The sequence below is a fragment of the Schistocerca serialis genome, chromosome 2, assembly GCF_023864345.2.
Source record: "Schistocerca serialis cubense isolate TAMUIC-IGC-003099 chromosome 2, iqSchSeri2.2, whole genome shotgun sequence".
NCBI lineage: Eukaryota > Metazoa > Arthropoda > Insecta > Orthoptera > Acrididae > Schistocerca > Schistocerca serialis.
The window spans coordinates 902,655,515-902,667,621 of NC_064639.1; the positions used below are offsets into that span (position 1 = coordinate 902,655,515).

The following is a 12,107-nucleotide window of genomic DNA, read 5'->3' on the forward strand; positions in this document are numbered from 1 at the left end:
CACTGGATTGAATCCAGATCATCACAGTGTGAAGTTTCTCAGCTACTCAGACTGATTCAGTGCATTACAAGCAATCCACCAAATGTATCCAGTAGACCTGTTGACTTAGATCATGCACGACACACAGCAGATCCCACACCAAGGAGGAGGAGGTGGTGTTTTGTTGTGTACTTGTACATGTCAGTATTGTTAGTATACAGGGTAATGTCATAGCTGACAATGAAGCCAAAGAAACATCTAGCGATGTTGTGCATCGATGTACCTTGTATGCCATCATCTCATTGACAAAAGAATTGTGCGTCCCAAGTGGCGACCAACAAACTGCGGTCACTTGTATTGTCTACACAAGCTTGGTGGACTCATGCCAGCCACACAGGTAGAAGGAAGTGCTGCTCACTAGTCTCTGAATAGGACATTGCCCACTAACATATGGTTTCCTCTTCCAATGGGAGGATCCACCACTCTGTGAAGTTTGTGGTGATCTCTTTCCAGTTCAGCATGTTTCGGCTAAGTGTGTTTTACATACTGACAGTAGAGCAACCCCCAGTTTGGCAAGATATCTGCCCTCCACCATCGCTGATACTGACACCAATGCAATACTGGCACTGAAATTTTGTAAATTGCTGTGCCTCATCCATAAAGTGCTGGGGAGGAGAGGTCAACATGCTCTGGTTGGATAGCTTGCCCAGGCAGTTTGACATTTTTATTAAATGGGTTTCATTTCAATAGTTCAATTAATAATGAGAGTATTTTTTTTATAATTGCTAGGTGGTGTGTCAGACACTATAATCAACTCCATCTGTGAGGACAGCCTTCGTGCCCCCCCCCCCCCCCCCACTCAACATCATCATCATCATCATCATCAGATAGTTATGATTTCAAATCTCTGAAGTCAGATTAAAATGGAATACTTGTTTCTCTTTGGTCAGTGCCGTTGGGCCCTGATGGCCTGTTTTGGCGGAGGTTTTTTTTCCCTTAATGGGACTGGACCACACACAATGTGCAGTAATAATAATGTCCTCTTATTACCAGAAATAGCACTTAATGATATGTTAAATGAAAAATGAGTAAAATTATGTATAGTCCAGGTAGCTAACAAACTAAAACACAAGCAACATCTGCTAAAGCAAAGAATTTTTTCCTTCTTTCCTTCCTTCCTTCCTTCCTTCCTTCCTTCCTTCCTTCATTCATTCATTCATTCATTCTGTCATCCATCAAGTCTTGTAGATATGAACATGAAAATTAATTCAACATGATGACCTCCCAAGTGCAAGCTTATCTTCTTTTGCTTTAGCTTATAGTTCACTGTAGAACTTAAATGTGCCCAAGATGGTTAGCTACCAACTTGTGCTAGCACTGATCCAGAGCTGTGTTACTGTCAGTGAGAACTTGTGGCCTATAAATGCCTGTAAGTTCTCTAGGTGTCACCATACAGCCTCACACTGTGTCCCCGAACTTAAATAAAAATGAGTTTATATTCATAAAAGATAGGAATGTGGTTGATTCTCTTAATTAATGTTTGGGCAACCCATAGTTTGAATTTTAAACAGATAGCAATCTGTTTCACCCCACACATCTCAGATGTGAGATAAAAAAGCATTACACTACACTCGTTCGTCCTCTGTTAGAATATTGCTGCGCGGTGTGGGATCCTTACCAGTTGGGATTGACGGAGGACATCGAAAGGGTGCAAAAAAGGGCAGCTCGTTTTGTATTATCACGTAGTAGGGGAGAGAGTGTGGCAGATATGGTACGCGAATTGGGATGGAAGTCATTACAGCAAAGACGTTTTTCATCGCGGCGAGATCTATTTACGAAATTTCAGTCACCAACTTTCTCTTCCGAACGCGAAAATATTTTGTTGAGCCCAACCTACATAGGTAGGAATGATCATCAAAATAAAATAAGGGAAATCAGAGCTCGAACAGAAAGGTTTAGGTGTTCGTTTTTCCCGCGTGCTGTTCGGGAGTGGAATCGTAGAGAGATAGTATGATTGTGGTTCGACGAACCCTCTGCCAAGCACTTAAATGTGAATTGCAGAGTAGTCATGTAGATGTAGAGGATTTAGCCATAGGTAAAAATTGACTAACACTAGAAAGCATGAATTAATGTTTTGCAGAATTGTATGCAGTGGGCCAAAAATGAAATTGTAATTTGCAGTTTGGCTAAGTACCAGAATAACTTTTGTCGCTGTTCCCAAGTGCAATAACAAGTAATTTAGAGTCTTGTAAGAAGCTCCCAAAAATGACACAAGTTCTGTCTAACTCTGCATTAATTTTAAACAGTGGAAAATCCAGGATGGAGTAGCGACAATATTATGGAAAGGATAGATTGCTACTCGCTACTTGCTACTTTTAGAGGAGATGTTGAGTCACAGACAGGCACAGCTGGAAAACTGCTTTACACCTGAGGCCACCGAGGCCTTAGTGGCCAGAGGCAGTGCTCGTGTGTGTGTGTGTGTGTGTGTGTGTGTGTGTGTGTGTGTGTGTGTGTTTTGTGCTTGCATGAATTTGTGTGTTTTCTATGTTAGAAGAAGGCCTATTGACCAAAAGCTCATGTTTATAGCAGTATTTTTGTTGTACCTGTTTTCAACTCAACATCTGCTCTATATGGGGAGTAACAATCTATCCGTTCCATAATATTGTCGACACTAATTTTATAAGAGATAACTAGTATTACTGTTTTACTTTGCGTATGTGTTTTGGCTCAACAGTTTTCAGTCTGTGATTGTTTCCTTTGATAGAGCTGTGCATCTAATTAATTAAGATAGCAAAATCCTCATTGGACTTCTGACCTCTAACTAATGGGAAGAACTCCTAATTACAATAGGGACCTCATAAGTCCTGTTACAATCTCTCATAAGCAACAAATGTCCCTGTTCTGCATGCAAAAATATTAAGTTCCATGTTTTTTCTTTCTTTTATATTCAAATAAAAAGTCAAGTAATTGTGTTTACGCATGACCTCGATCATATATCATATTAATTCTTTGATCACATGCTGTATTAATACTTTGAAATCATGTAATTACACTGATATTACAGACTGTAGATATTACCTGCTTTATGCATTTTAAAATGATTTATGCTTTTTCAGCAACTGCGGAGGAAAAGCTTGCTGCAGTTGATTATGAACTGCAAGAAATTGAAGCTAAAATTCAAAGCTTACAGGAGAGAAAAAATGCATTGGTGAAAATGAAAGAAAAACTGAAGGATGAAATGCTTTTGAGGAAAAGCGAGCAGGCAGCAAGTCGTAAATGGGATACAAAAGGTAGGACTGATCTAAATAATCTAGTTTCAGTACTTGCAAGAGTAATTACTCCTCAAATGAATGGCAGGAAATCCATTCATATTAAACATGGGATTGAGAGAGGTGAACCTTTCCTGACATTAATGTTTTTGTAATACTTAAGAAATTGCTGGTTTTTCAGTGTAAAGCTTTATAAAAAGAAGACAGTATCAGAGGTTTGAAACTTTGTTAAAGAGTCTGTGAGTCCATGATATAGTCAGTACCATGGTTTTCTTTCTCAAAACAACTACAGTAATACTTCACTGTATTTTAAGTGCATGGGAGAACAGAAAGGTGGAACGAATAATGAAATCCTCCATCTTCTGGTGGAAACTGGCCATCGTATAATTTCTGGTGATGACTGGTGTAGCTTAACTCATCCCATATGCTAAGATAATGCTGACTCAGGGTAAGTTAAACAAACTGAGTAGCCTACTTAGTAAGTAAAAGTGAACAGAGATATATGCAGCCAATGGCACAGCTTTGAAGAAGCATTACCACAAAAAACCAGTAAGGTTTAAGGGAAACAAGAATGAATTACACCAGCTATAAAAACCTCCTGCCAGAGTGAAAGAATATTCCACAAGTTGCGCAAACAAAGTAATGGCTCCCGTCAGTTACTCAAATACTATAAAAATTATGTTTCTATCCTGAGGAGTGATAAGACAGCCAAAAGGTTGCACAGTGATGAGTACCTTGACAAACACAACAACAAAGTAAAAGCAGGTTGGAGTATTATGCAAAGAGAAAGAGGGGAAAACAAAGCATGCACGCAAACATAGAAATTAAACACAACAATAAAGTAGCAAACTAATCTGGAAACTTTGGTGACCACTGCCAGAAAACTCTTTTCAGGCATTAACTAAAAGTAATGCAGTCACAAAATATCAACCAGAAAACTAAAAAATGTGCATGTGCATGTGCATGTGCAAAGAGTCAATGTCTTTTAGTACAATCACTAAAGGTAGCAATGAAAAGCCTTCAGAGGGTTAAAAAGTTCTTATGCAGTGGGCTTCGATGGTGTTCCAGCGATTGCCAAAAAATGCGGTCATACTATGATATTGCTGAACCACTAACTCACATCTGTCACTGTTCTTTGCAGGCAAGTAATTTCCCAGAGTCACTGAGAAAGACAAAAGTAATTCCCATTTTCTAAAAAAACATGACAAAACGTACATGAACAGTTATTGGCCTGCGTCTGTAAAATATTTGAGAAAAAAAATTATGCCCAAAAAACTGATGGGCTTCATTGGCAAAAAAGTTGTACTAGCGTACATGTACCTCAGCGTGGGATTAGACACAAGTCTACACAAACAGTTGTATACGGCTGAATTAATATGATACTAGATTCAAAATAATGGAGCACAGCAATCAGTCATCCTTTTCTATCAGGCTTTATTAAAGCAAATCTGGATTTCAGCTAGTGCCTAGCCATTATCAGTGCACACTATTTCATAGTTTCAGTACATGTCCTAGTCCATCAGTCCCCTGTTGTTCGGACTTCTGTCATAATTCTTTCAAGACTACTGTATAATGAAAGTAGGCTTTGCGAAGAACTTGTTTCTCTGCAAAGCCAATGTCCTATCACAGTCATGGAGTGTATCCACATTCGTAATGGAAGGTAACGTGATGGTACTAGATCTTTTGGATGCAAAGTAACCTGCCACAGGCATATTTATAGGTCTGTCAAAGCCTTTTGATACAGTGAATAATAAATTATTGCTGCTAAAAATTGAACAGCATGATATCAGAGGACTTGCAAACAAATGGATTGCATCATTCCTAATCAGTTGTGTACAGGAGGTTCAATATGACATGTACAGATGACTAACTTATTTCAGCAAATGACATGTTTTATCTGGAAGTAAAACAGTCAAGCAAGGTGTGCCTAGGGGCTTGATACTGAGACCTCTTATATGCCTCTTGTATATCAGTAACTTAACTGTGAATATTGATCCCCACCGAACTGTTATATTTGCAGAGGATAGAACTGTTTTCCTTAAAGGGGATAACACAGAATACTGTGAACTTAGCTACTTAGCAACTTAGTGACTGAGCCATAAACAGCAGACTAATGATCATTGTTATAAAGAGTGTTTCACTAAGTTTGGCACCACACAAAATACAAACCCAGTCAACTATCTGCAACAATTAATAAGCAACCAATAGAAATTATCACTGAATTCACAATTGTGGATCTGTGGTTAAAAGATAATCTGAAATGGAATGAATATATTGACCAGACAAATGTTAAAATAAGCACTAGCTGCTATGCCTTAAGTGTGGTGTGAGAATGTACTACTCAGAAAACAGTAAAAAGGGCATACTATACATACATAACAAATTCACTTAAGATATAATTTGATATTCCAGGTAATTTTTGAACTGCTCTTATCATTTTCCAAATCAAGAAGAGAACCGTGAGGAACATTAATGAAAGCAAAACTAGAGACTCTGGCAAACCCATTTTTTAGGAAACTGGAAATCCTAACACTACCTGCTTATATATTCTCGAGACTGTAAAATCCTCAAAAAATCTCATAGTGCCAACTGAATGCAGACTGAAGAAAAACAGTGAAATTCACAATCATTACACTATAATAAATTCAAACCTGTATTTGTTACATGCTAATACATGACTTTGTTCAAAGGGATAAACTTCATGGGCCTTCAGCTGTTGAATAAGCACCCCACAAGTGTAAAGCTTATTGAAACTATCCACAATTTTATGGGCCATACTGTATTTGCTGTGGCACTGTTCTTACTTGTAAAACAATACCTAGAACTGTAAATGTGCTGGTTATGATTAAGTGCAACACATGAACTATCCAGTGAAGCAAATTTTATACAAACTTGTTGCAATATATTGTAAACCATAATTTACCCAGTATAAATATTAACACACCTGTAGCACACTGATGATTTCATATCGCATGGACCAAATAAATAAAAGAAATGACACATTGCAGATCATGTGCATAGTCCTTGTGAAACTGAAAAAATATAGATGCATTTGTAACATGAAATACAACACAATGTCTAACATTACGAACATATGTTATAACAGCATATTAATTGCAATTATTTTTTGACAAGTTGTCTTACTTGTTGTCATGCATGTGGAAAAGATTGCAGTGACAATACAGTGTGCCAAGAGATTTTACACAATAGTGCTATGACACATCAAGAGATAAGTGATTGAGTGTGTTAAGTGCTATAACCACTTTTATCAGCTCTTTGTTTTTTGTCTTTGAGTAAGGCTAATTGTAATGGTCTTCTGTAAGTCAAAGGCAGTTCATATATGTTAGTTTTACTAGGAAGGTTCTCAAATAATAGGGTGGTTTGCCCTTTGCTTATATGTAAATAGCTTTTATAACTATTTATGGAAACACTGAATAAATTTATATATTTTTGTTTGGTCCAGAATTTCCATGGTCAAAACAGCTTGATGAAGCACTGCACAAGGTTTTTGGCCTGACAGACTACCGTTCATTACAGTTGTCTACTATTAATGCTGTTTTGTCAAAGGAAGATGTAATATTAGTTATGCCTACTGGAGGAGGAAAGAGTCTATGTTACCAGTTGCCAGGTGTAGTTTCTAAAGGTAAGGTAGGTAACACTACATTGTTCTGTGTACTTTTCACTTCTGTCAGTTTATCTTCTTGATCTTTTTGTGTTAATAATGTGGTGAAATATCTTAATGCTTTTTGTGTTGTTTAAAAAAAGGTTGGTTAATGTGTATTTTCTGTTTTATAAGGTGTTACTCTTGTAGTTTCACCACTAATTGCTCTGATGGAAGACCAGATAATGGCATTAAAGGCTCTGAAAGTGGGAGCAGAGATGTTAACTGCTACAGCTACAAAAGCAGATGTTAACTCTATACAGGCAGTAAGTATACATGATACATCTGATTCAATTACTGTAAATTGTCAGTCTGTGCTTCAAATAATTAAATACAATGTGTACATTTCTGGACATAGCATGGCATTATGCTTCTGTAAATAAAATGTTGACATCTGCTAAACTCATACTAAGCTTCTGAAGATTACAAATTAATTTATCAAAACCGGTAAAGCATAAAAAAATTATTTGCAGCTGATGACTGAATTTTGTCCTGAAAAAATACATACTGTAGTTTCTGTAAATTAGAGCCATGTACAAAATAATATGTATATGTTGTGTTAGTAAATCACAGTGGGCTACTCTCATTTTCAAATTTGTCTTAATGTCAATAGTATTTTTACAGCAGATAGAAAATAAGCATGAAATTTTGCTTAGTTGCAGCAAAGCTGTAGCTTAAGCATTGGGTGTCATTAACCTACAATAAACTAGTGAATTTCACTGAATATTTTCCAAAATGTGTAGTGTACATTATGTCTGGCCATTATGCTTTACACTAATAAAATGCCAGATGAATGGAAATTAGTTTTTGAACATTTGTAGAGTGATTGTCACTGCTTAATTGATATTTTGAGTAAGTTGGAAACATTGTGTTATTGGAGTGAGTGGTGTGTGTAAAGAAATAAGAATATAAAGCTACTGACATCTGCACCACTGCTCTGCATTCCATATCCAAATGGTTGGCAGAGGTTTCTCGGAACTACTTTTCGATTATTTCTCGACCGTTCCACTCTCAAATAGCACATGAGAAAAATGAAAACCTAAATCTTTCTCTTTATTTTCTATTTATTTTACTATGATGGCCATTTATCCCTACGTATGTGGGAGTCAACAAAATATTTTCACGTTCTGAGGAGAAAGCTGGTGACTGGAATCTTGTGAAAAGATAACTGGTGCAACGAAAAGTGCTTTTGTTTTTCCCATTGCCATCCTGCTCGCACGTCATATCCATGAAACTCTCATCCCTATTTCGCGATAATAGAAAATGAGCTGCTCTTCTTCAGCCTTTTTCAATGTCCTCCATCTATCCTTCATACTAAACAGTAATACTCTAGTAGAGGACAGACAAGCATAGTGTGGAGAGTCTCTTCACTAGGTTTGTTGCATCTTCTACATGATACATCTGATTCAATTACTGTAAATTGTCAGTCTGTGCTTCAAATAATTAAATACAATGTGTAACACAGTCTTTGGTTTCAATTCCCCACAACATTTTCTCTGTGATGTTTCCAATTTAAGTTGTTCACAGTTGTGATCCCTAAGTGTTTGTTCGAAGTGAGATACTTTAGATTTGCACCATTTATCATGTAACGGAAATATAATGGATTCATGTCCACCCCAATAGCTGAATGGTCAGTGTGACGCGCTGCTGTCCTAAGGGACCCAGGTTCAATTCCCGGCTGGGTCGGGGATTTTCTCCACTCAGGGACTGGGTGTTGTGTTGTCTTCTTCATCATTTCATCCCCATCCGGCGCACAGGTCGCCCAATGTGGCATCGAATGTAATAAGACGTGCACCAAGGCGGCCGGACCTGTTCCGTAAGGGGTCTCCCGGCCAATGACGCCAAACGCTCATTTCCATCTTTGTACTCAAATGGAGGACCTCACAGTTTTTATTGTTCAGTATCAATTGACACTTTTTGCACCATACAGATATTTTGTTCAAGTTATTTTGTAATTCACATTGCTCATCTGGTGACCCTACTAGATGATAAATAACAGCATCATCTGCAAGCAATCTAAGAGGGCTGTTCACGTAGTCTCCCAGATCATTTGTATAGATAAGGAACAGCAGAGAGCCTATAACATTTCCTTGGGGAATGCCAGTGTAGCTTCTGTTTCCCTTGATGACTTCACTCCAATTAGTAGGAATTATGTCCTTTCTGATGGGAAATCACAAATCCAGTTGCACAGCTGGCAAGCAGTTTGATTAGAAGTCACTTATGAGGAACAATGCTGAAAGTCTTCTGGACATCTAGAAATATGGAGTGAAATGAGATACCCTCATTACTTCATGTGAATAAAGGGCCAGTTGTGTTTGGGATGAACTGCAAAACACATTTCTTTTGGGGGGGGGGGGGGGGGGGGCAGTTGCAGATATACGTTATGTGGGACGATGATGCAGTGGAGATACAGTATGAGGCTAGGAAGGGTTTAAGAGAGAGGGAAAAGTAAAAATGGCAAGATCTAGACATTACAATGCTTTGTTCTAGAAAATAAATTACACTGTTCTTACAATCAGAATGCCTTTTATGTTCACAGTGTTGCAGGACTTATAATTGATTCTCATTTTGAGAATAAGATATTCAGATCAAAGTATTTAATTTCTTTGCTAAGTTTTCAGCTGTATAATTTCTCAGAACTACAATTTTCTAGCTAATATGAAAAATGCAAAGGTCATTTAGAAAAATTTGTGATTGCGTCCAGAGCCGCCATGTTGATAAACTGGAATTCATGTTTATAGTAACAGAGAATGGGTATGAGGCAATAATGTGGTGCAATTTCAATGTTCTGATGTCAGTTTTTATGTAACAGTTCTATGAAAAAATGGGAGTGTTAAGATTGCCTCCAACTAATTGTGAGCATCATGCGGTTGTATTTCTATGTTCTCAGAAGCAAACACCAGCAGAGACACCATGAGCTGAGTCATGTGTATCGACCTAACATTATGAGAGTGTGGTCTGAAAGAAGGTGCAAGAAATGCAGTGAAGGCTGAACCAACGTGCAAGACAAAGACCATTGTGACTGGCTACTCTGGGAAAATCAGGGGCGCTTTGTAATCTTTTAATTAGAATTTTGACTTTCCGATAAAAATATACGCTGCTCAACCAAATCATTGTGATCACCTAGCTAATAGACAGTTGTCCACCTTTGGCATGGATAACAGCAGCAACACGTCATTGCATGGAAGGAGTGAGCCCTTGGTAGGTCGCTGGAGGGAGTTGGCACACCTGCACACATAAATTACCTAAGTCCTGTAAATTCGGGGAAGGAGGGTGATGAGCTCTGATGCCATGTTCAATGACTTTCCAGATGTATTCCCACAGGTTCAGATCTGGTAGGTTGGGGGGACCAACACATTAATTGGAAAACACCATTGTTATCGGGACACATGAGCACCATCAAGGTGTTTATGTGGTCTGCAACCAGTGTGCGATGCACCTTGGCCATCATGATACCTTGCACGAGCTCCACTGGACCCATGAATGTCCACGTGAGTGTTACCCAGAATGTTTAATAAACTCATGTGGCAGACTCTGCAAGAGAGGCGCTCTGCATCGCGGTGTAGCTTGCTCGCCAGGTTTCGAGAGGGTGCGTTTCTGGATGAGGTATCGAATATATTGCTTCCCCCTACTTATACCTCCCGAGGAGATCACGAATGTAAAATTAGAGATATTAGAGCGCGCACGGAGGCTTTCAGACAGTTGTTCTTCCTGCGAACCATACACGACTGGAACAGGAAAGGGAGGTAATGACAGTGGCACGTAAAGTGCCCTCCGCCAGACACCGTTGGGTGGCTTGCGGAGTATAAATGTAGATGTAGATGTAGATGTACATAATGGAGCCACCCCTAGCTTGTCTCCATCCTGCAGTACAGGTGTTAAGGAGCTATTCCCCTGGAAGATGACCGATTTGCGCCCTCCCATTGGCAAGGCAAAGAAGGTAGTGGGATTCGCCAGACCATGCAGATCTCTACCACTGCGGCATTGTCTAATGCCAATGGTCACATGTCCGTTTCAGCTGTAGTTGCCGGTGTCATGGTGTTAACATGCCCAGCATTAAATTATGATGTTACTTCCGCCACAGTTCGCCTCCTGTCCTGTTTTACCAGTCTGCCCAGTCTACAATTTTGGACAGAAAGTAATGAGGGGTGGCCGTACAACCCCATGATGTCTGGACGTGGTTTCACCTTGGTTTCGTCACATGTTGAAGACACCACAGCACTCCTCAAACATCCGACAAGTTGTGGAGTTTCCAAAATGCTCGTGCCGAGTCTCTGGGCCATCACGGTCTACCCTCAGTCAAACTTGGAAAGAGTGTGCGACCTCCCCATTCTACACAAGGACAGCATGTTCACTGATACTACATGCACCATGCGTGTGTCTGACTAGCAGTCATTCCTTGCCAGTTGACACTGCTATTACCCAGGTGGGTTTATATTGATAGTAAGTCAGTGGTGATAATCTTCTGACTGATTAGTGTACATCACAGAGTTGAGCAAGACGAGTATTTTTGGGTGGAATGATCTTCCTCATTGTCAAATGTCTCATCATACACTGTAAAATCTGCTTGGCCACCTCACGAATTCACCAATAGAACGAAGTTGTTGTTAGCAATGTAAGTTTTTAAATGTTGTTTCCAGAAACTTTTCATAAAGCTCTTTTGTTAGTGTTAATGACTTGAAGCAAGAAACGATGATATTCTTATATTCTTCTTCTGATTTTTTCACGGTACCAGCAACTCGAGGACCAAATTTAGTGCCAGGCTCTTGCATACATAAAAACACAAGGGGTAACAGTTTCCATCAAGCAATTAAACTGTACTGTGCTGTGCAACAGTGGATGGTTTGGGAGAGAGTGAGTTTGTTCACCAAAATGGTCTTCGAACTCTTGTAGTTGTGTGTGCTGCTGTACACTGATTCATACTGGCATCCAGTCTGGTCAGTGTTAATTACATAATCAAGGTTGAAGTTTTGAATTATACAGGGTGATTCAGAGAAATGGGAAATATTGAAAGTTGTGTTGGTAGTCATGGGTGATTAGTAGCACTGAATAGAGTATGCATGTCAATGATACCCTGCCATGTAGTTATCACTGATGCTGGGAGTGGTGTGCAATGTGCATCTGCAGTCAAAGCGTTTTACGAGAACAATGATTGTGTTGAGGGGGCACATAGAGAATTCTGCTGTCATTTTAATTTA

General features: G+C 39.0%; 1 protein-coding gene across 6 annotated transcripts in view; it reads left to right on the plus strand.

The window, feature by feature from the left end:
* The window catches only part of LOC126458247 (ATP-dependent DNA helicase Q1-like), a 131,836-nt gene that overhangs the window by 38,139 nt on the left and 81,590 nt on the right, over positions 1 to 12,107 (plus strand). For 4 of the 6 annotated variants that reach the window (XM_050095158.1, XM_050095156.1, XM_050095157.1 and 1 more), the window contains exons 3-5: positions 3,096 to 3,269; positions 6,712 to 6,891; positions 7,045 to 7,175. In XM_050095158.1, the coding sequence (XP_049951115.1) occupies positions 3,096 to 3,269; positions 6,712 to 6,891; positions 7,045 to 7,175 (485 nt within the window). Of the gene's footprint in view, positions 1 to 3,095; positions 3,270 to 6,711; positions 6,897 to 7,044; positions 7,176 to 12,107 lie in introns of those variants that run through there. The other 2 variants (XM_050095159.1, XM_050095160.1) reach the window with 2 other exon arrangements.